At 41.0% G+C, this 24,378-nt stretch overlaps 1 protein-coding gene and 1 long non-coding RNA gene across 3 annotated transcripts in view; one reads left to right on the plus strand and one right to left on the minus strand.

Moving 5' to 3' along the window:
• The window catches only part of LOC115518963, a 28,554-nt gene extending 4,324 nt beyond the window's left edge, over nucleotides 1-24,230 (plus strand). Inside the window, exon 2 of the long non-coding RNA XR_004343884.1 lies at nucleotides 23,755-24,230. This is a non-coding gene — a long non-coding RNA (uncharacterized LOC115518963). The remainder of the gene's footprint in view (nucleotides 1-23,754) is intronic.
• Nucleotides 1-24,378, minus strand: part of CERS5 (ceramide synthase 5) — a 33,723-nt gene that overhangs the window by 5,207 nt on the left and 4,138 nt on the right. For both annotated transcript variants that reach the window (XM_030322574.1, XM_030322575.1), the window contains exons 2-7: nucleotides 7,281-7,386; nucleotides 6,065-6,195; nucleotides 5,169-5,226; nucleotides 3,066-3,116; nucleotides 2,068-2,160; nucleotides 103-231 (exon numbers count right to left, since the gene is read on the minus strand). In XM_030322574.1, coding sequence (XP_030178434.1) covers nucleotides 103-231; nucleotides 2,068-2,160; nucleotides 3,066-3,116; nucleotides 5,169-5,226; nucleotides 6,065-6,195; nucleotides 7,281-7,386 — 568 coding nt within the window. The remainder of the gene's footprint in view (nucleotides 1-102; nucleotides 232-2,067; nucleotides 2,161-3,065; nucleotides 3,117-5,168; nucleotides 5,227-6,064; nucleotides 6,196-7,280; nucleotides 7,387-24,378) is intronic.

The following is a 24,378-nucleotide window of genomic DNA, read 5'->3' on the forward strand; positions in this document are numbered from 1 at the left end:
AGAATTGAGTTGAGAGAAAGCCGGTTCTCAAATAGGAAGAAAAGGAGAGAAAGAGAGGAATAATGAGGAAAAAGGAGTTGGCTGGGGGGGGGGGGGTCTCACCTCCAGCAAGAAGTCTGAGACATCATGTAAACACATGACCAGAGTTCCCACCCGAACCATGTTGTTGATATAGGAGAAGGTGATGAGCCCAATGGTGGCCAAGTGATGCATAAACATGATCAGGAAGTCCTAGCAAGGAATGGAAATAGAAGGGGCAGGTAAAGGCAAGGCCATAGAGATATCAGCCAACCCAATGCCCTGCATGTTCTCTGAGGATCTTCTCCCACCGCTTAGAGGTTCCATTTTGTCTAAACTCTCCCATATGGAGCACCCCTACCGTTTGACCCAAAACTCTACACCAGTGACTGACCCATAATCTATGTTAATATAGTTCAAAGCACAGAAAATAACAGTTTTCTTTGGAAGTTGTGGAATATGTAGACCATGTATGCTGAGTTGACACTTGGAAATAATTTCCTAGGTGGTAGTCAGACCTACAAGCCATAGATAATCTGTGAGTTTCTAAGACTGTTTTGATGAAAGATATTTCAACCAAAGAGACCTAACAGAAAGGAGAGGTTTATGGAAGGGCAAAGCTAACCTCTTCAAAAAAGTTTCAGAGAAATGCTAAACAATCCATTTTAACTGTAAGCACTTTCTGCTTTCAGATTTAAAGCTCTAATTTCCTCTTGGGTTCAAATGCCAAGGTCAGACTCAGAAATCTCTAAATACCTGTTATCAGACATGTCTAATAAATACTTCTCAGCCCACTGAGGGACAGAGAATGGGAGAAGACAGGTGAATTTGGGTGAGAGAAACAAGGATGAAAAGTCTGTGCTCTCCACATAGATATAGTGGTATGTTATAGTTCTTGAGTTGGGGGCGGGTTCATAAGTACACATTCTAGTATGTTTTAAAACCCACATATAGGGGCGCCTGGGTGGCTCAGTCGGCTAAGCGTCGGACTTCAGCTCAGGTCATGATCTCACAGTTCGTGAGTTCAAGCTCCACGTCAAGCTCTGTGCTGACAGCTTAGAGCCTGGAGCCCGCTTCGGATTCTGTCTCTCTCTCTCACTCTCTCTGCCCCTCCCCGGCTCATGCTCTGTCTCTCTCTGTCTCAAAAATAAATAAAAACATTAAAAAAAATAAAAAATAAAACCCACATATGTATTACAAATCTTTTTATATGTGTCATGTTTTAAAATAAAATTTTAATAAGGGGACCTGTGTCTCCTGACCATAGGAGAGTGCAAGACATTTGAATTGAGTATCAAGCTTCTAGATTACACAACAACTAATAACCCAGATTAGTTTTAATACATTCCCATAAATGCTAATTCTGCTCTTCCTCACCAAAGATAACCATGAGATAGTGACAAATTAAAGTCAGAGCTGCTGGAACCACATTACTTCAGGTGCATACCAATAAAGTAAAGATTCTGCCCTTTCTGTCCACTTATAAAAAACTTAAGTCATTCCCAACTTTGTCACTATATGGGCAAGTCAACTCACTTCTCTGAATCTTTGTTTCCTAAACAACAGCAAGAAAATGGTAAATGAAATCATCTAAAACCCTTTCCAGTTGACATTCTTTAAGTAAGTGGGGTCACCAAGAAGGGAGAACAGAGAGAGAGAGAGAGAATGAGGGCTCTACAGCAAAACAAAAGCCACATCTAGCTATTCTGGAGGCCGGCCTTTTCCTGGATCAGGCCTTACTATCCCTTAGTTCTGACTAGTTTCCAAAGCTCTATTCATGTAAGAACCTTAGAGAAAAATAAGGAAAAGGATATGCTTTTTAGCTGGTTAACTTTTTATCCTGGGCTGCCCTAACGCCTCAAATATACTTACTTCGTCATTAGTCAAGTCTCATTTCTGAGAAGGTTACAAAAAGCTAATAGTCCCATCAAGCCTACTTTTTCCCTCTTTTGTGGTCCCAATCAGGGTAGAGAATCCACAAGGGCAGTGATGGTGGCTGCTAGAAAGGAGGATGCAGTATGTTAGAGTTGAGGGAGACAATGTCCTTACCTTTCGTTTAATGTCTATAAACTGAGAAAACATGAGAGACCAATAGAAGGCCAATTCCATGATATAATAGTAATAAAGCCCACTTGTGAGAGGCTGAAAGAGAGAAAGAAGTAGTTAGAATACCAGCTAGTCAAAAATTCATTCCATCGCCGCAACTTTCTCCGTCTTGGAGGACCAATACCCAAAATTATTAGACACCCTTCCGCCCCACCGTGTTGCAAGATCTGTAACAGCTAACAGATTTGGGATAGGTATGGAGACTTAAACCTCTTCCCTCTGCCCCTCCACATACACATTTTCTACTCGCATCTTTAGAGATAAGGTTAACACATACTATAGCACAATCAAATCAGTGTATCTAGAATTCTGGACAATTAGTGCTTTTCAGGGGATTTAATATACTCAGGTCTTTTCTTCCACCCTGTTACAGCCCCTCGACATTTTTCTAGAATAGATTAGAACCAAGATGCTTTTCAACATTTATTTATTTTTGGGACAGAGAGAGACAGAGCATGAACGGGGGAGGGGCAGAGAGAGAGGGAGACACAGAATCGGAAACAGGTTCCAGGCTCTGAGCCATCAGCCCAGAGCCCGACGCGGGGCTCGAACTCACGGACCGCGAGATCGTAACCTGGCTGAAGTCGGACGCTTAACCGACTGCGCCACCCAGGCGCCCCCCAAGATGCTTTTAAGGAGACTCCAAGTTACCCTTGATTCAAAAAGGACACCTGAGCCAGAAAGCATCTCATCAAGTGCCAGCAAGCTGCTTTTCTTCTGGGCCCAATTAGGGTGAATATAACGGGGAATCTGGAAAAGATCACTGGATTTCACAGCTATGGGAGGCCCAGAAATAGATACCCTAAATACATGAGTGAAAGAGACTCAGCCCCTAATCCCTCAAGAAAACCAAGAAAACATGCCATCTGCCCTGGGACTGTCCTGCCCACCCTACCTTACACACACACGAGGCCCCTGCCTTGAAAGGGCTCAGACTGTACCTGATACGGATAGCTATGCCAGCACTGTCGGATGTCCCAGAACCAAGGTGACTAAAAGGAAAGAGATAATCCAAGTCAGCCTTTAGGATTCAACCCTGGTTTACCAAATAATCCCTTTCTCTCTCTGCTAGGAGCAAAAGAGAAATGGGGAAGAAAAAGGAATCCCCCTCTTGATAGAATTTAGGGGGTCCTTAAAAGGTCAATAAATGGTTAGGTTTTTGTTCTAGAGCAAGAAAAGTGTTATTACAAATAGAAAAGCCATGCTTTGAAATAAATAAGAGCAGGGAGAGCTCTAGGATAGTTTTTAAAAACCTCAACACCTAGGATATAGGAACTAGGGATGCAGGAAGACCGTGATTCCATTCGACAACCAAGAGAGAGATCTGCATGCCAAAGATTTAAATCAAAAATAATTATCTCTAATGGAGTTTCAATGTCCTTTAAGGAAATTTGTCCATTTCATCTAAGTTGTTGAATTTTTTACTATTTGATTGTTCATAATATTGTGTTACTATACTTTCGATGTCTACAGGATCTATCGTTACAGCCCCCCCGCCCTTTTCTCTCTGACACTGATGATTTGTTTCTTTTTATCTAGGGGTTTACCAATTTTTTTTTTTTAATTTTTTTTTTTCAACGTTTATTTATTTTTTTGGGGACAGAGAGAGACAGAGCATGAACGGGGGAGGGGCAGAGAGAGAGGGAGACACAGAATCGGAAACAGGCTCCAGGCTCTGAGCCATCAGCCCAGAGCCCGACGCGGGGCTTGAACTCACGGACCGCGAGATCGTGACCTGGCTGAAGTCGGACGCTCAACCGACTGCGCCACCCAGGCGCCCCTAGGGGTTTACCAATTTTAATGAAACCTTTCAAAGAACCAACTCATGGCTTTGTCTATTGCCTATGTCATTAGTTTTTTTACTGTTTTTAATTATTATTTCTTTCCTTTAACTTACTTTGGCATTACTTTGCTGTTCTTTCTCCAGATCTTAAAGTAGAAACTTGTATTATTGACTTTAAACCTTTCTTCTTTTCTAACATAAACATATAAAGTTATAAATTTCCCTTTAAGCATGCTTTAGGGGCATCTCCTAAGTTCTGGTATGTTGGATTTTCAGCATCATTTCAATTAAGTATTTTCTAATTTCCCTTGCGATTTCTTCTTTGATCCATGGGTCATTTAGAAGAGTTTCACTTCCAAATATTTTCTAGATATCTTATTATTATTGATTTTTAATTTAATTTCATTATGATCACAGAACATATTTTGTAAGATTTCAGGGGCCCCTAGGTGGCTCAGTCAGTTAAGCAACTGACTTCAGCTCAGGTCATGATCTAACGGTTCGTAGGTTTGAGCCCTGCATCGGGCTCTGTGCTGACAGCTCCGGATCCTGTGTCTCCCTCTCTCCCTCTCTCTGCCCTTCCCCCACTCACGTTCTGTCTCTGTCTCTCAAAAATGAATAAACATCAAACAATTTTTTATAAGATTTTTTTTAAAAAGTCACCAACCGTGGTGTATATTTATCTGTTCCCTTCCTTCAGTTCTGCTTTTTACTTAATGTATTTTGAAGTCTTAATTATAACATTTAGAGGAAAACAGTACAGTACAGTGGAAAAAACAACATGGACTCAGGAATCAAAAAGCCTGAAATTCTTTTGACAATTAACTGAAAAGCAGGAATAATACCTGTTTTGTCCACTTTAAAGGTTTACTGATTCCTACAGTAACCTAACCCTGATTTCTACAACTGTCTCCTTGGAAGAACAAGATCTTTGTCAAATGCTTTGTAAACCATCACAGACTTTGTAAACCAGCATCAGATTAAATCACATCTGATTTAATCAATACTATTACTATTTGTGTACTATGCTATTACTATTACAATTATCTCCCCTAAATAAAGGGAGAAACAGTAAAGTTATGAAATCAGATGCCAGACAGACAACAATCTATTTGGCATATAAACCTGGGCTGTAGGCATTACAGAAAAAAATAAAAGGGCAGGGAGGAAATAAAGATCTAATGGTATCACACAACTCTTATCTCTAGAGATGTAGGCATGATTAGAACCCAACAGAGGACCAGAGAGAGTTTAGACTTACCGACCAGAGAAATCTAATTCCATAGCAGAATATACATAAATAAAAAGTGAATCTCCACCTGGGTGGGCAAAGAATAGAGGTTAGATGAATATTCACTCAAAAGAAAGTTTTTGAGGCTAAGGAGGTCAGGATAGCAGATTTGGGGACAACACAATTATGGGTAAGAAATAAGATCCCAGAGCGGCACCTGGCTGGCTCAGCCAGTAAAGCATGTGACTCTTGATCATGGGAGTCATAAGTTTGAGCCCAGGTTGAACAAAGAGTTTACTTAAAAATATATACATAAATAACATCTTCAAAAAAAAAAAAAAAAAAAAAAAGGATAAAGTTCCCAGCACGGGGACAAATATTGTTACCTAAAAAGCCGAAATGATAGACATCTTCCAGCTTTGTTTAAAATAGATTCCCACCAGTGTATACTGGTTATAATCAACTTTTCTTCCATATCAGACTCCCTAATGATAGTGCCTAATATTTTCTTTGCATGACAATGATCAATTGCGTTCTGTGTACAGGGGATAATTAGTAAAAACCCAGTGAAATGAAGTACAGTATGTCCAGGAAAGGATACTTCCTACCAAAATGTCAATTTACCGCAAGCCAGTACTATCTCTACCAAGGTGTACAAGGGTGTGACTATCTACCTATATAAGTGCAGTTATAGGAATTCACTCCCAATCTATTTGAGAAGGAAGAACAAAATCAAACTACAACATGTAGCTTAATGGCGGCATGTTCAAGACACTAAGGGCGACCGGTCTTCCAGTTCTCTTCTTTCCTGCCTACAATAAATTGAGTCAGCCCTCTACATTCATTGACTATTGTCCTACCAAAAGAAAACCTCAGTCCAGTCATACCCCACCCTTCTCACTCCCCACCTCCATATGCACACCTACATGCTCTCACAGAACTTAGTGAGCGTTGGGGGCTTGTCCTGATTCCTCCGATGACGAAACCAGCATTGGATTTTTCGGACATCCCAATCCAGTTGTTTTGACAGGCCCTCTAGCCTTTTCTCATCAGGATACTGTGGATGCATGACCAGAGTCAGAACGTCCCTTTCTCTTCAACCCTCTCATTAAATCCCCCTGACTAGCTGAGTGGCAAAAAGGGGGGATATATAACTACAACGGTTTAAGGGATGTTTATCCTTCTAGGTTTCACCCCCACACTCATTTTTAGTAAGAAGTCCTATTTCACATATCAAAGATCTTTGCCTTTAGCAAAGCTTTATTAGCTTTCCTTTAGAATCCTTGTTTGGTCTTCTCTCTCCAGCCCAAGCTGAATAAAAAAAGCTATTAAAAACCCAAACTGCAGGGGCGCCTGGGTGGCGCAGTCGGTTAAGCGTCCGACTTCAGCCAGGTCACGATCTCGCGGTCTGTGGGTTCGAGCCCCGCGTCGGGCTCTGGGCTGATGGCTCAGAGCCTGGAGCCTGTTTCGGATTCTGTGTCTCCCTCTCTCTCTGACCCTCCCCCGTTCATGCTCTGTCTCTCTCTGTCCCAAAAATAAAAATAAAAAAAAAACGTTGAAAAAAAAAAACCTATAAAAAAAACCCAAACTGCAGGGGCACCTGGGTGACTCAGTTGGTTAAGTCTCCGACTCTTGGTTTCAGCTTAAGTCATGATCTCACAGTTTGTGAGTTCAGCCCCACGTCAGGGTCCACACTGTGCAGAGCCTGCTTGGGATTCTCTCTCCCTCTCTCTGCCCCTCCCCTGCTTGTGCTCTTTCTCAAGATAAATAAACAAACTTAAAAAAACAAAAAACAAATAAACTACAAAGGCTATTGGTACCATCCCTATCTGGATTATGCAACTAGATAATGACAGAAACTGGAGCAGGGAAAAACAAAATCAAAATACGATGTGTGTCTGGAGAAGGTGGGGTTGTGGTTACTAGGTCTAAAATCCAAATGTATGTAAACTTATTTAAGGGATCCTGACCCAAAGGTATTTCCCTGAGGGGATAAAGTTCTCCTTATAGTTATATAGACTACCGAAATGTGAAAAATCATCCCATCCTATCCCTATCCTTGGAGATACTTGCTCTCTACCGCCCCCTGCCCTATGGGGTAACCTCTCACATGAATCTTCCTCTCTTTCTTTGCCGACTTACCTTGGTAATAGATACGAACACCTTTTCAAGGATGGCATTGGGTTGGGCCTGATAAGGACCACTGTCCTGGATGCCAACACGGAGTGCACAGGGTTTAGCAATAAACCTGTAAGGATAAAAATCCAAAGCCAATTTTAAATATGGTTTGCTAAGCATGAAAGAAAAAATCCTGATTAGGGGGCTGATGGAAGGCAAAGGGAAAAAACTGGGCTGGGAACCAGGACTTTTTAATTTATTCCTAGATTCTGCCACTGACTTACTTGCAAAGTGACCTGTTTAAGAAATGTTAGAACATAAGCTTTCCATTTTTTCCCTGGCTTCTCTTATCACATCTTGAGCTGTAGAGTCAGAAAGACCTAGGTCAGACCTATCATTTTATCTACTAGTCTTCCATTTATTGCCTGTAGGAAGGAACTGCAGCAGTTTACTTAATCTCTATAAGTCTGTTTTTTCATCTAGAAGATGAAGATAGTATCAACATCCTTGCTACTCAAAATAAGACCAAAACATTATTGGTTTTTCCTGGAAACCTTTTGGAAATGCAGAATCTCAAACCCCATCCCAAACCTGCAAAATCAGAACCTGCATTAACAAGATCCCCAGGTGATTCCTATGCCTATTAAAATTAGAAGCGCTGGTCTACTTTACAAGAATCCTATAACTATTCAATGAGATAATATATATGAAGACCATGGCACAAAGGAAATGCTTAATAAATGGTAGTTTCCCTCACATCAAAAAATCAAGAAGATCTTAACTGGAGGGCAAAGTAGAACTGAGACTGAGCTCTTCCTAAATACAAATATCCTGGGTCTTGGTCACCTTCCTGCCTAAACAAAAAATTATGGAAATACTTAGAACTTTAGGAGCCTGGAAGAAAGGAAATTAGGAAGGATGAGAAATAAATTACCTATTAGTACTCAATTCTATTCCCAAATCTACCATTAATAAGTCATATAAACTTAAGTCACTTAACTTTTGGGTCTTGGTTTCATCATCTAGAAGAAGTAATGACATGATATCTAAGATTTTTTTTCTTTTTTTAAGTTTATTTTGAGAGAGAGAGAGAGAGAGAGAGAGAGCGAGCGAGCATGAGTGGGAGAGGAGCAGAGAATCCCATGCAGGCTCCATGTTGTTAGATTGGAACGTGACTCTGGGCTGGATCCCACAAACAGAGAGATCATGACCTCAGCCTAAATCGAGTTGGACACTTAACCGACTGAGCCACGAAGGCGCCCTTAAGATTTTTTCCCAAATCTAGTATTCCATGGTGTTATCATTAACTGTAATTAATTTCTAACTTGTAGACCTTTGAAAAATAAGGAACTATTCTTTGGTTCTTCAAAAAAATTCCCTCTAGGGGCGCCTGGGTGACTCAGTCCGTTAAGCGTCCAACTTCGGCTCAGGTCATGATCTCACAGTCCGTGAGTTTGAGCCCCACGTCGGGCTCTGTGCTGACAGCTCGGAGCCTGGAGCCTGCTTGGGATTCTGTGTCTCCCTCTCTCTCTGCCCCTCCCCTGCTCCTGCTCTGTCTCAAAAATAAATAAAACATTAAAAGAAAAAATTTAAAGGAAGATCCCTCTTAGGGCACAGGGCTGGCTCAGTCCATTTAGCATGCGGCTGTTGATCTCAAGGTCGTGAGTTCAAGCCCCACATTGGGCATAGAGTTTACTTAAAAGAAAAAAATTCTTTAAAAAAAAAAAAGATCTCTCTCTTCCACATCCATAAATTTCTGTGAGCATTAGCTCTAGGAAAAGCTCTACATAGTCATTTTCAGAATAAGTCAAAACCAGTTTTAGTTCTCTTAGCATCTTAAGGAGTCCCAAGATGAAATTGTGACTGGGAGGCATAAGATCGAGTGCTCTTGACCTATTTCTTGGTCTGCATTTGAATCCAGAATTTATCTCTAAGGGAGGAACTGAGAATAAGAAACTTTATTATCTTCCTCTGTGAAAACTTCTTCTACCCTTATCACGAAAGTTCCTGGAGCCATGGAGAAATATTTATTCACAGCACAAAGTTAACCACATCTGTAACCTATTCTCTCCTCTTTGACACAGGTGGTACAAAAGTTTCATCCAAAGGCCAACACTATTAGATACTTTATATTTCCTGGTATATTATTCTGTGTACAAATATTTTAGCACCCCACTCATGTTTAAACTCCTTATGAACACAGTATACAGGGAATGCTGTTTTTGTATTTACCAAGATTCTGTGTCTGTGCTCAGTAATTAACAAGTGACAGGTCTCTCAAATCCTACCCTTGCTCCATTGGAACTCAGTTTGGACCCAGGACTGATCAGCATCCAGAGGAGTAACTAAGTCAGTCATTCTTTGCTTTTCAGTTGGTGCTACAGGAGAGGGAAAAGCACTGAATTATCTCTGTATCCTCTCATCTACATTAACTGTATGAAGAAGTAGACCCAATAACAAAAACAGCTTTTCCAATTCCTACTCTCACTCCCTGATCCAGAGCTCTTCAGTCCAGAAGCAGTCAGGTGATCAAAGGCCCTGGAGTTAGATTTTGCCAGCTAAGAGATTTTGTGAAAGTTACTCATCTATAGAATGGAGATAATGTCTACCTCACAGGGTTATTTTAAAAATGAAATGAGGGGCGCCTGGGTGGCACAGTCGGTTAAGCGTCCGACTTCAGCCAGGTCACGATCTCGCGGTCCGTGAGTTCGAGCCCCGCGTCAGGCTCTGGGCTGATGGCTCAGAGCCTGGAGCCTGTTTCCGATTCTGTGTCTCCCTCTCTCTCTGCCCCTCCCCCGTTCATGCTCTGTCTCTCTCTGTCCCCCAAAATAAATAAACGTTGAAAACAAAATTTAAAAAAAAAAATTAAAAAAATAAAAAAAAATAAAAATGAAATGACATGATCCATGCCTAACCCAGTACCTGATATTTAGTAAACACTCATTAAAAGGCAGCTATTTATTATTGTTGTTGTTCTTAATATTATTATTAAAAGCAGCTATTATTATTTTTACTAGAAACAGTTCAGTCTTGGTTCTCCTTGATGGTATCTCTGGAAGAAGCCAAGAAGTGCAAGAAATCTTCTTTCATACGACAGAGATAGGTTTGTACCCTGCTTACCTGGGTGAAGCCAAGATCATTTTTTTATTATCTAGACCTTGGAGTGAACTTAACATCCTAGAGTCAGAATTAGCTCATATCCTGACCTCATTAGTTCACAGAGTGCAATGAAAGACAAAATTACTAGCATGCAGTCAGTTACAGTTAGACAAATACAGACCCTAAGAGGAACGCCTGGGTGGCTCATTTGGTTAAGTGTCTTGATTTTGGCTCAGGTCATGATCTCATGGTTCATGAGACTGAGCCCCATGTGGGGCTCTGCAGTGACAGCACAAAGCCTGCTTGGGATTCTCTCACTCCCTCTCTCTTTGCCCCTCCCCATTCCCATTCATTCATTCTCTCTCTCTCTCTCTCTCTCTCTCTCTCTCTCTCCTCTCAAAATAAATAAATAAACTTTAAAAAAAAACCCAAAAAACAGACCCTAAGAAAATTTATCTATCTGGCAAATATTTATGGGGCACCTATTTTGTGCTATAGCATGAAGCATAAAACATAAATAAGCATAAAACATAACTAAGTTTGAAAAATAATTTTTTCCGTGATAAAAATTAAATACATAGATTTATGTACTTAATGAAATCACCTTAATGAAGAAAGTGAAATTAGGTATTCATCCTTTTTGTTAGATAGGCATTTACCGAACTGTACAGATTCCTAGGGTCTCAGAGACTGTTTCAGGAGGTCTACACGGTCAAAACTACTCTCATAATAATTCTATAACTTCATAATAATTCTTGTCTCTCTCACTCTCTCATGAGTGTGCGGTGGAATTTTCCATGGGTTACATGACATTGCAATAGACTGAATGCAGGAGCTGACATGAGAATACAGGTGCCAAATACTAAAGAGTGTTAAAAAAAAATGTAAAATAATGCGATTCTTCTCACATTTTATTTTGTTTTGGAAAATAGTTATTTTTCATGAAACATTAGTTGTATTACCAATATAATGAATTTATTGTCATCTGTAAATGAATTAATAGAATATATATCTTTAAAATTCCATTTTAACTTCTAAAACAGTACATGTTGATAGATATTATCCATGTAAACATAAATTTATGTTTGGGGTCCTTAATAATTTTTAAGAATGTAAAAATTTTTAAGAGTGTAAAAGATTCCTGACATCATAGTTTGAAACTGCTGTTGATGACAGTGAGAAATCAAATTTATCTTGTGATTTTCTGTCCTCTACAGGATCAATTTGTTGCCCAAGTTTTAAAATAATTTAAAAAAAAATTTTTTTAGTGTTTATTTTTGAGAGGGAGAGAGCATGAGCAGGGGAGGGGCAGAGAAAGAGGTGGATACAGAATCTGAAGCAGGCTCCAGGCTCTGAACCGTCAGCACAGAGCCCGACACGGGGCTCGAACTCACAAACCGTGAGATCATGACCTGAGCCAGAGCTGGACGCTTAGCTAAGCCACCCAGGTGCCCCTAAAATAATTTTTTTTAAGTTTTTTTTTTTTTTAATGTTTATTTTTGAGACAGAGACAGAGCTTGAGCGGGGGAGGGGCACAGAGAGAGGGAGAGACAGACAGAATCCGAAGCAGGCTTTAGGCTCTGAGCTGTCAGCACAGAGCCTGATGCGGGGCTCGAACTCACGGACTGTGAGATCATGACCTGAGCCGAAGTCGGACGCCTAAGGGTCAGTTGGTTAGGCGTCTGACTTGGGCTCAGGTCATGATCTCACAGTCCGTGAGTTCGAGCCCCGCATCAGGCTCTGTGCTGACAGCTCAGAGCCTAAAGCCTGCTTCGGATTCTGTCTGTCTCTCCCTCTCTCTGTGCCCCTCCCCCGCTCAAGCTCTGTCTCTGTCTCAAAAATAAATAAAAACATTAAAAAATTTTTTTTAAATAATTTTTTAAAGTATTTATTTATTTTTGGGAAAGCACAAGCAGAGGATGGGCACAGAGAGGGAGACAGAGGATCTGAAGTGGGCTCTGCACTAAGAGGCTGACAGCAGCAAACCCGATGTGGGACTCGAACTCATGAACCAGGAGATCATGACCTGAGCAGAAGTCAGACACTCACCAATTGAGCCACCCAAGCACCCCTAAACTAATTTGAAAGACCAGACTTCCCTTAACCTGCAGGTCTAAATAAGGAGGCATTTAGTGGCCTATACTGAATGGTAAGCTGCTCCTTTCCACCTGCCACTCCAGGAACATGAGTCTAGTGACCCAAACTGTTATGTTTTGTAGACATCATTTCATTCTGCCTTTTTCTGCCCTCCAGATACATGGCAGCAGCTGACTAAGGCCTGGGCTAATGAAGGCAAAATTACTTATTACTTTGCTTTTTACCAAAGACAGGAGCTATACTAACAACTCTATCTTTGCGATTCACCGCAACATCATTAATGGATATGGACTATACACAAATATGTTTCACAGTATAGATTAAGCTTTTCAACTAGTGTATCATGGCAAGTAATGTATTTGGGCTACGTTGATGCTGAGATACTGCTCCTAGCTCTCAAGGGTGGTCCACGGAGCCTATGGTAACCAGGAAACCTTAGTCTGTAGCCTTTGGCCTCATATACCCTACTGCGCAATACATGAATTATTTTCTATGTGGGCAGCAACATGATTAGGTTGGGAAGCAGTGGCTTAGATCAATTTCTGGAAAGATAAAGTGTCAAAATTTATATATAAAAAAGAAAAATAACCATCAAAGAAACCAAAATAGGGAATGAGATGGAGTGAAAAATACAATAAAAAGAGAAAGGTCTTATACAGACTGATGAGGATGATGTATCAGTAGGTAAAGTACTGAGTAATAATTATCTGACCCTGAATGCTCCCTGCCCCCCCCCCCCCACACACAAATGGGAGAGATGAGAACTGAGATATTTAAATAAAGATTCTTAGGTCCAGATAAAGCCTGTTTAGAAAATGTAATCCTTAGGTACACAAGCAGCATTTGAAAACCCTCCCCCAAGACATATATATACAAGAGCCAAAATGCAGAGTTCCACACAAAACAGATTCCAAAAGTCCTTTCCCTTTGCAACTGAATTCTTAATAAACCAATCACATTAAAAATTTGAGTAGCTTCTGTTGGGTGGACAGAGGAGAAAGTACAAAAAGACATTCAGGCAGTGGGAACAGCATGTACTAAAGCAAACAGAAGAGACAAACTACTTACAGAACTATGCAATGTACAAATTCAGGGGTGGCAACAGTGGCAGGAGGAAAAACACTCTACAGATAGAGGCCAAATCACAGGTATGTTATGTTATGTTATGTTATGTTATGTTATGTTATGTTATGTTATGAGTGAACTTTATCCTATAGTTGATGGAGAGGCACTGGAAGGCTTTAGGCCAGGAGAAGAGCTAGATTTGTATATTAATAAAGGAGCATCACCAGTTAAAGGCTACTGTAAAAACTCCATGCTTTAAGTGATAAAGCACTGAACTAAGGCTATAGAAATGAAAACGAAAGGACGGATTCAAGAGCTGCTGAGGAGGTAAAATTAATAGCACTTGGTAACAGAATAGATGTAAGAGGCAAAAGCAGAGTCCAGCCTTCCTTATTTCTGACTTGGGAAACTAAGTTGATTATGGTGTCTCAACCAAGTAGAGCATAAGATAAAGCAAATTTGGGAATGATAGATGAATTGTGTTAGGCTGAATTTGAAGTGCTCATAGGACACTGAAATGGAACTGTCTAGTAGGCAAAGAGGCTTAAGACACACACACACACACACACACACCTGAGAAAGAAAAAAGAGCACAAGAGAATGAGAATATAGGTGGTAGCTAAAATTGTGGGGGTGGATGTGAGTGCAACAAGAAAGGAACACAAACTGAGGCTCCTGGGTGGCTTCGTTGATTGCTTAATCCAACTCTTAATCTCAGCTCAGGTCTTGATCTCAGGATAGTGAGTTCAAGCCCCGTGTTGGGCTCCATGCTGGATGTGGAGCCTACTTAAAAAAGAAAGAAAGGAACACAAATTGAGAAGAAAACCAAGGTCAACATCCTGGGAAATACTAATATAAAAGGTGAATTTAGAGGGCAGGAAGACCAGAGGGAGAGTTGTATCAAATGAGGCAGAGATCAAGTAAGACCAGGATTTCAGTATCCACTGGATTTAGCAATTTGGAGATCTGTGGTAACCTTCACCAAAGAAATTTCAGTAAAACAGAAAATCTAGAGACAGCAGTGAGTTACATCAGTGAAAGATATAAGGAGGAGGAAGAAAGAAATGGAAATAGCTAAGATTCTTAAGAATCTTGACTAAGAAGAGAAGGGAATGCCTTCAACATCCTGCATCAGAATCATACTTCTCCAACTCCCACTCATTCCTCAGTCTTCGTCTCTCTCTCATCTCGTTTCTGTCCCTACACTCCATTGACACTGCTCTTGCCAAAAATGATCTCCTTATTGTGAAATCAAATGGATGCTTTTCAGTCCTGTATCCTACCTGACCACTCCACGTTATTCCACATTACTGACCATGCCCTCCCTCTTGAAATGTACTTTTTCTTAGCTTCCTTACTTGCCATACTCCTCCTACTTTTCTCCCTCCATCTCTCTGGCAACAGAAGTAGACTGCTTGGTATGCATTGCTAGTTGAGTCACTTGGACATGCTACTTAACTTTCTCTGTGCTCCCGTTTTCTCATCTACAAAATGAGGATAACTGTAATTATCTACCTACTTCATAAAGTTACTATGAGGACTCAATGTTTAGCACTTAGAATAGTGCCTGGGGGGCGCCTGGGTGGCTCAGTCGGTTGAGCCGCTGACTTCGGCTCAAGTCATGATCTCACGGTCCGTGAGTTCGAGCCACGCGTTGGGCTCTGTGCTGACAACTCAGAGCCTGGAGCCTGTTTCAGATTCTGTGTCTCCCTCTCTCTGACCCTCCCCTGTTCATGCTCTGTCTCTCTCCCTGTCTCAAAAATAAATAAAATGTTAAAAAAAAAAAAAAAAAAAAAAGAATAGTGCCTGGGACAAAGTAAGTACTTATTAAATGCTTACTACAGATATTATCAAATACTATAGGGTTGTCATACCTCTTTTCTCCTTTTGGGTTTTTTTCCCCCCACTCTGCTTTTTCCTAAAATATGCTGTTTCCTCAGAGTCCTATGCAGGTTCTTTTCTTACTCTACACACCCACTCTGGTTGATCTCATTCAATTATAGCAGAGGGTCTCAAAGTATGGTCTACAGACCCCCAGAAGGCCCCTAAGATACTCTCTAGAGGCCCAGAAAGTAAAAACTATTTTAATAATAATATCAAGACATCATTTGCCTTTGTTACTGTGTTGACATTTGCAACGACAGGGCAAAGCCATGGTGGATAAAACTTATGTTACCTGAGCACAAATACACCAACTGTAGTAATGGTTATTGTATTCTTCCTTGCTATGTCCTCTTAGTTTTTTTTTTTTTTCTTTTAAGCCAGTTCACTTAAGAATGTCCTTGACGAAACAATACAAATGATTCATTTTAACAAATCTCAGCCTTTGAGTATACTTTTAAAAAGTATTATGTGACGAAATGGGAAGTACACAGCACTTTTGCTACATAGCAAAGTATATGGTTGTCTCAAGGAAACACGCTTGTTTGACTAAGCTGTGCACTGAACTTAAATCACTTTTTCCTTGGGGCACTTGAGGGGCTCAGTCGGTTAAGCGTCTTGACTCCTGGTTTCGGCTCGGGTCATGATCTCAAGGTTCATGGGATTGAGCCCACATTGGGCTCTGTGGTGACAGCGCCGAGCCTGCTAGGGAATCAGTCAATCAATCTCTCTCTCTCTCTCTCCTTCCCTCTCAAAATAAATAAACATTTTTTAAAATTACATTTTTCATAGAATACAATTTTTACCTCAAAGAATGGCCAACAAACTAAGGTCATTTGGACCTGGGTATTTTCTTAAAAATGAATGAAATAAGCCTGTCATTTCAAAAAAACAAACATTGTTGCCAATGATAAAATTCAAGCTTTCAAGTGAAAATTAGAATTTTAGAGAACTTATATCCACCTTTGAACTTGAAAACTTCCCAATCGTTCAAGCTTTTATGATAAGACTAGTTCTGATGAGATTAATAGGATTCTTAAATGTTGTATAAAGAAATGTATTGACATTTGGGAGATCTATATAACTCAGTAAACCAGTATTTTTCTTTTTTTTAATTGAAGTACTTTAATTTTATGTACAAAGAGTTAGCAGGAAGGTAGGTGTCTTGGATATCTACAGTTAATGTAGGTATCCTGGATGACCCATTCAAGGAAGCTCATTTAATCAAACTTAATGAAGCCTTTACCTTTGCATACTGACGGAAATGATGGTGGCACATAGTGAGGCTATATTTCCAGATTAGACTATGCCAGTTTGAGTAGATGTGGCAAGAATGAGAACCCTCACCGGATTTCCTCGGACGGCTCCAGTAGAGCTGCTGGTGACTCATCTTGCTCTCTGGGATGCAATGAGGCAAATTACCAACCCATGATATCCAGACAGACCAATGGATTTTTTTTTTTTTTAATTTTTTTTTTTTTTCAACGTTTATTTATTTTTGGGACAGAGAGAGACAGAGCATGAACGGGGGAGGGGCAGAGAGAGAGGGAGACACAGAATCGGAAACAGGCTCCAGGCTCTGAGCCATCAGCCCAGAGCCCGACGCGGGGCTCGAACTCACGGACCGCGAGATCGTGACCTGGCTGAAGTCGGACGCTTAACCGACTGCGCCACCCAGGCGCCCCCAGACCAATGGATTTTTAACATGAATGAAAAGCTCAATGATAGGGTTTCATACTCCACAATGCAACCAACCTTTAAGAAACTACTTCCTGTTGGGGTGCCTGGGTGGCTCAGTCAGTTAAGCATCCAACTCTTGATTTCCGCTCAGGTCACGATCCCAGGGTTATGGGATCTAGCTCCACGTTGGGTTCCATTGAGCATGGAGCCTGCTTAAGATTCTCTCTGCCCTTCTCCCCTGCTCACACACTCTCTCTCTCTCTCTCTCAAAAATTAAAGGAAAGGAAAGGAAAGGAAAGGAAAGGAAAGGAAAGGAAAGGAAAGAGGAAAGGAAAAAAAGAAAAAGAAAATTACTATTTGTTATGTTTTGGTGTTGTATCAAAGAAAAAATACTTCCCCTTTCCAATGACACATTTGTGTGAAGCCAGCTTTTATTTATATACTTCAACTAAAACAACATATAAGAAGAGCCTGAATGCAGAAGCCAGCGAGAAGAATCCAACTATCTTCTATTAAGTCAGACAGTAAAGAGAGTTCCAAAAATGTAAAAATCAACGCTGTTCTCTGGATTTTTTTTTTTAGAAAATAATTACTTTTCAAAAATGCTATTCATGTAACATGGCTACTATCGTTATTTTTAATGAGATAATACATTTAAATTATACTAATACTATTCATTTATGTGCTGGTGACTCCCAAGCATACATTTTGAGTATCCCCTATACATATGCACCCATGTCAGTGTATTTTTCTGAGTAAATTTTTTTATTAAAAAAATTTGGGGGGGGGGGGCGGCGCACCTGGGTGGCTCAGTTGGTTAAGCGTCTGACTTCGGCTCAGATCATGATCTCAAGGTTCGTGAATTCCAGCCTTGTGTCAGGCTCTATGCTGAAAACTCAGAGCCTGGAACCTGCTTCGGATTTTGTGTCGTCTTCTCTCTCTGCCCCTCCCCTGCTTATGCTGTCTCCCTCTCAGAAATAAACATTTAAAAAAATGTTTTTTAAAATTTTTATTTATTTGAGGGGTACCTGGGTGGCTCAGTTGGTTAAACATCTCACTCTTGGGGGCGCCTGGGTGGCGCAGTCGGTTAGGCGTCCGACTTCGGCCAGGTCACGATCTCGCGGTCTGTGAGTTCGAGCCCCGCGTCAGGCTCTGGGCTGATGGCTCAGAGCCTGGAGCCTGTTTCTGATTCTGTGTCTCCTTCTCTCTCTGCCCCTCCCCTGTTCATGCTCTGTCTCTCTCTGTCCCAAAAATAAATAAACGTTGAAAAAAAAAAAACAAAAACAAAAACAAAACATCTCACTCTTGGTTTTGGCTCAGGTCATGATCTCATGGTTCATGAGTTCAAGCCCCAGTCAGGCTCTATGCTGACCACATGCAGAGCCTGCTTGGGATTCTGTCACCCCCTCATTCTCTCCCTCTCTGCCCCTCTCCTGTTCATACTTGAGCTCTCTCTCACACTCTCAAAATAAACTTAAAAAGAAATAAAATTTCATTTCTTTGATTGAGAGAGAGCGCATGTGAGTGGGGGAGAAGGGAAGGGTAGGAGGGAGGGAGGGGGAGAGAGAGAAAGAAAGGGGGAAATGGGGGGGGAGGGAGGGAGGGAGGGAGGGAGAGAGAGAGAGAGAGAGAGAGAGAGAGAGAGAGAAAATCTTAAGTAGACTCCATGCTCAGCGTGGAGCCTGACATAGGGCTTGATACCATGACTCTGGGATCACGACCTGAGGTGAAATCAGGAGTCAGTCACTCAACCGACTGAGCCAGCCCTAATTTTTTTTTTAAGATTTTGTTTTTAAGCAATCTCCACATCCTATGTGGGGCTTGAACTCACAACCCAGAGATCAAGAGTTGCATACTCCTTCGACTGAGCCAGCCAGGCACCCTTCTGAGTAAAATGTTCAAAGGATAGGATTTGCTATCTACAAACTCATGTGCTATACACATTTGTTGTACACGTATATGTATTCTTTGCAGTTTCTTTCTTCCTTCCTTCCTTCCTTCCTTCCTTCCTTCCTTCCTTCCTTCCTCCCTCCCTCCTCCTCCTTTCCTTCCTTCCTTCCTTCCTTCCTTCCTTCCTTCCTTCCTTCCTTCCTTTCCTTTCCTTTCCTTTCCTTTCCTTTCCTTTCCTTTCTTTCGAGAGTGCAAGTGGGGGAGGAGCAGAGAATGAGGGAGAGAGAGAATCCCAAGCAGGCTCCATACTCTCAGTGTAGAGCCTGATGTGGGGCTCAAACCCACGAAACTGTGAGATCATGACTTGAGCTGAAATCAGAGTTGGATGCTTAACCAACTGAGCCACCCAAGCACCCCACGCAGTTTCTTTTGAGGACTTTTTTTTTTTTAAAGAATAGTGTCTTCAGGGACTCTTTTTTTTTGAGAGAGACAGCCTGAGTGGGGGACCTGTAGTGGTAGGGGGACAGAGGATCCGAAACCAGCTCTGCACTGACAGCAATGAGTGCAATGCAGGGCTTGAACTCACAAACCGTGAGATAGTGACCTAAACTAAAGTCTGACGCTTAACCGACTAAGTCATTCAGGCACCTCTCTGTCTTTTTTTTAATTTAATTCATTTTTTAAGTTTTATAAGTAATCTCTACACCCCAAGTGGGACTCAGATGCACACCCCAGATCAATAATCTCACACTCCTAGGACTAAGCCAGCCAGGTGTCGCGAGGACTTTTTTTTAAATTGGCAAATTTGCTCTTAAAGCAGAAGCAGACTATAAAGAAAAGGACCTCTATGGCATATATTATCCTAAACCATGGCAAGGCACCCACTGTGGATTTATACCAGACTATTTTCACTCCTCCCACATGTATCAAAGTTATCCTCACTTAGACTATTACAGAGCCTTAAAGCATTAAGATAATTAGTGCCTATGCAATTTGATACACTGCTAGGTGCTGTGATGAGAAGGATCAGCCTCCTGCTTACATCTAACCTCATTATAAGGAATGTAAGTCTTGAGACAATAAGAATTACTAACAGTATATATGTTGAAATGTTTCAGATGGACACAATTTAAGACTAAGTTGTAGTATTATTGTACAGTAGTTAGTGAATATTTTACTTGCTATAGAGCAGCAGTTCTCAAAGTGTGGCTGAAAAATAGCTGGGGGTCCCTGACACTCATTGTTGAAGAGTTTCTCCCTTTCTGACTATATACATACATTTCTTTCACTACACATATCTATCTTTCTTAAATGGTCTATCTTTCCACTTACAGTCTTAAATGACGATACAACTTAATGTACAGTAACTTAAATGTAATGTAATGTAACTTAAAGTAGAAATACACAAATGTACAAGTGCCAAGAGGTGGGTCAGAGAAACAGGTTAACAAAAAAACTGTTCCTTAAGAAGTTTTCACCGTTCTTCAGGGTCCAAGAAACAAGTGTGTGTTAGTGAGACATTAAGCTTATATTTTAGTTAACAACTGTTAAAAGGAACTGAACCCACCTCCTCCAAATTCCCATAACAGCCTTCTGCATACATTTATGACACTGTATTTTAAACCACTGATATTCTTGCTTTCTTTCTGCGAGCAAACACCATGACTTACATTTTTATCCATGGCACAGTCTGACAACTGGCAGATACTAAGTTCTCAATAAATAACTGCTGAAGAAAGAAGAAAATAGGTAAAAACTAAATTCTTAACCAAAAGGTGAAGTGTTTCAAGGAAATGTGCCCACCTGTCCTCCTGGGTCATCAGATAACCTACCAGCTCCATGTAGGAGAAGGTCCCTGATTTCTGAGGAATCAGTAGAAATTCAAGTTAACCAATTTCAGTATAACAGGGGATTTCCCCAAGCAGAATTAAAACAGCAAATACAACCTGACTGGGTTTGAGACCTCCTGTGCTTATTTTTTTAAACATCTTTTTTTTTTTTAAGTTTATTTATTTATTTAGAGAGAGAAAGAGAGCACAAGCAGGGGAGGGGCAGAGAGAGAGAGGGAAAGAGAGAATACCAAGCAGGCCCTGCACTGTCGGCTCAGAGCCCCACTTGGGGCTTAGGGGCTCAAACTCACAAATGGTGAGATCATGACCTGAGCCAACATCAAGAGATGGACACTTAACTGAGTCACCCAGGCGCGCCCTGCGTGGTTATTGAGACTTCTTACAAATGTTGACACTACCCAGAAGCCAAAGACTTAAGGAATACCCTTTTTAAGAAACACCACAGGGGCACCGGGGTGGCTTAGTCGGTTAAGCATCCGACTCTTGGTTTCGGCTCACATCATGATCTCATGGTTTGTAAGTTTGAGCCCCGCATAAGGCTCCGTGTTGGTGTGGAACCTGCTAGGGATTCTCTCTCTTTCCCTCTCTCTCTCTCCCCTTCCCTGTGTGTTCTCAAAATAAATAAATAAACTTAAAAAACAAACAAAGCACCATAATTTTGAGAAGAGATAGAATACTGTGATTTTTTTTAAATGTTTATTATTTACTTAGAGAGAGAGAGAGAGAGAGCGAGCAGGCAGAAAGGGAGACAGAGAATCCCAAGCAGGCTCCACACCATCAGTGCAGAGCCCAAGGTGGTGCTCAAACTCCTGAATTGTGACTTCATGACCTTAGCCAAAACCAAAAGTCAGATGCTTAACCAACTGAGCCACCCAGGCGCCCCAAAATACTGTGATTATTCCCAATGTCTTATCAGGGCTGTGCAGCACTCCACATACATTTAACTTCTTGACAAACTTGTTTGTTTACAGATCATGAACTACTCGACTAAGAAGATATATGCAGAAAAGTAAAATTACAGAGCAATGCCTGGCTAGAAGGCACTGTCAATCACTCAGTATTACTCAAAATAGACTATAACTAGTCACATAAATCATTCGGAAAATGATTTATATTTAAAAAACCCCATTTTTGCCACAACTTTTAGAAAGATTTGTTCAAAGCATGGTCAGAAAAAAAAATTAAAAAATAAAAGCATGGTCTGATATACTTAGGACTGATCACCCTTCTGGTCCTAAAAAAAATAAATCAAATGTGAATTTATATTAAAATTCTTTTCAGGGGCACCTGGGTGGCTCAGTCGGTTAAGCGTCCGACTTCGGCTCAGCCTGCTTCGGATTCTGTGTTTCCTCCTCTCTCTGTCCCTCCCCCGCTCATGCTCACGCTCATACTCCCTCTCTCTCTCTCTCTCTCAAAAATAAACATTAAAAAAATTTTTTTTAATAAAATTATTTTCAGTTATAAATACTTGTTTGAATTACTCCCATCAGCACTATTCAACAGAAATATAATGCAGGCCACATTAATTTAAAATTTTCCTTTTCTTTCTTCTTATTATTTTTTAATGTTTATTTATTCTTGAGAGAGAGAGAGAGAGAGAGAGAGCGAGCATGAGCAGGGGAGGGGCAGAGAGAACGGGAAACAGAATCTGAGGCAGGCTCCAGGCTCCGAGCTGTCAGCACAGAGCCCTACATGGGGCTGGAACTCAGGAAGGAACTGTTGAGATCCTGACCTGAGCCCAAGTCGAATGGTTAACCGACTGAGCCACCCAGGCACCCCTAATTTTAAAATTTCTAATAGCCACATTCAGAAAAGGAAAAAAGAAACAGGTAAAGTTAATTCTGATAATATACTTTGGTTAAATAGATATATCCAAAATATCACATCAATATGTAATCAATGTTGAGGCACGGTGGATGGCTCAGTCAGTTAAATGTCTGACTCTTGATCTCAGCGCAGGTCATGATTTCACAGTCTGTGTGATCAAGCCTGTCGTTGGGCTCTGTGCTGACAGCAGGGAGCCTGCTTGGGATTCTCTCTCTCCCCCTCTCCTGCTCTCTCTCTCAAAATAAATAAACTTAAAAAATAAATTAAAAAATAGTTATTTCCTTGTAATCAATGTTAAAAATGAGATATATTACATTCTTTTTTTTTTCCCCCTGCACTGTCTTTAAAATCTGGTGTGTGTTACACTTCGAACGTATCTAACACAGCACATTTGGACTAGTGACATTTGAAATCCCCAAAAGCAAGTAGCTACTATAGTAGCTAGTGGCTACTGTACTGAACAGCACAGTTTTAGAGAATTCTTCATATCTAGGAAAAATGCCTTTGTTTCTAGGAAAACTCGTTTCAGATTTTTTTTTTTTTTAAGTTAGAAGTGATTATGGTTAGCTCCTTTTGCAGTAACATTTCAATTAACTTCCCCAAAGATAAGGTAGGAGTGGGTTCAAGCAGAGTCCAAAACTCAGTGAAGGGCAGCTTTTATCTGCCTAAAAATACCTCTGGAAAGGAAGCCAAAATAGGTTTATCTCCCTTGCCGCTCCGTAAGAAGGGTGCAGGGGTGCCTGGGTGGCTCAGTTGGGTAAGCGTTAGTTAAGTGTCCAACTTCGGCTCAGGTCAGGATCTCACAGTTCGTGAGTTCCAAGGCCCATGTTGGACTCTGTGATGACAGCTCAGAGCCTGGAGACTGCTTTGGATTGTCTCCCTCGCTCTCTGCCCCTCCCCCGCTTGCCCTCACTCTGTCTCTCTCTCAAGAATAAATAAACATTAAAAAATTTTTTTTAATTAAAAAAAAAAAGGTGCAGATTTCACTTGCTGCCTCCTCTTAATTTCTTCTTTACCCATCTAGGAGACCCTAGTTTTCTGAATCAGGAAGTGGCTAAAGCAAAAATATCTGACATGTTTCTTTGCTGTGCTGAATATATTGTCTCCAGGGATAAGCCAGGAACCTGACCTCAGGCATGACAGTATTCAGTTTTCTGCAGAGCATCAACACCCACTGCACAGAAAGGGTTGGGGAAAGAAGTTTCCCCAGCAAGAGGAGGGGCACATAAGGCTTCTGACCATCTGGAGCTAATGAAGAGGTGGCTTCTTAGACAAGGGCAGGGCCACGTGAGTATCTTTTTCAATCTTGCCCTGCTGGATCTGCAAACCTGATTTAATTCTGTGATTTACAATTCAATAACGCCCAACAGAATACCTTTAGAGATGCAATGGAATGGGCAGTTTCCCTCACAGCCCAGTCAGCAGCTATGTCCATTCTTCCCAAAGCCTTTCTAACCCGTCTGGAAGACCCACTGATACTGGGTCACAATGCAGTCACTTGACATGGATCTGGGAGGAAGGCAGCAGGCCTGTCAGGGAGAGGAAAAAAGTTCTTCCTCCATTTAGGGGAAATGGGGGAAAACAAGAAAAAAAAAAAAAAAAAGCAGTACGTAGCAGAGGTAGCAAGGCTTACGAGAGGAAGATGAAATGAGTGGCTGAGAAACGTGCACACAAGAGTCACTACTTTTGTTACCAGTTACATGACAGGCTAGCAAGTGAATCTGTTCAGTCTC

Source organism: Lynx canadensis, chromosome B4, assembly GCF_007474595.2.
Source record: "Lynx canadensis isolate LIC74 chromosome B4, mLynCan4.pri.v2, whole genome shotgun sequence".
Lineage (NCBI taxonomy): Eukaryota > Metazoa > Chordata > Mammalia > Carnivora > Felidae > Lynx > Lynx canadensis.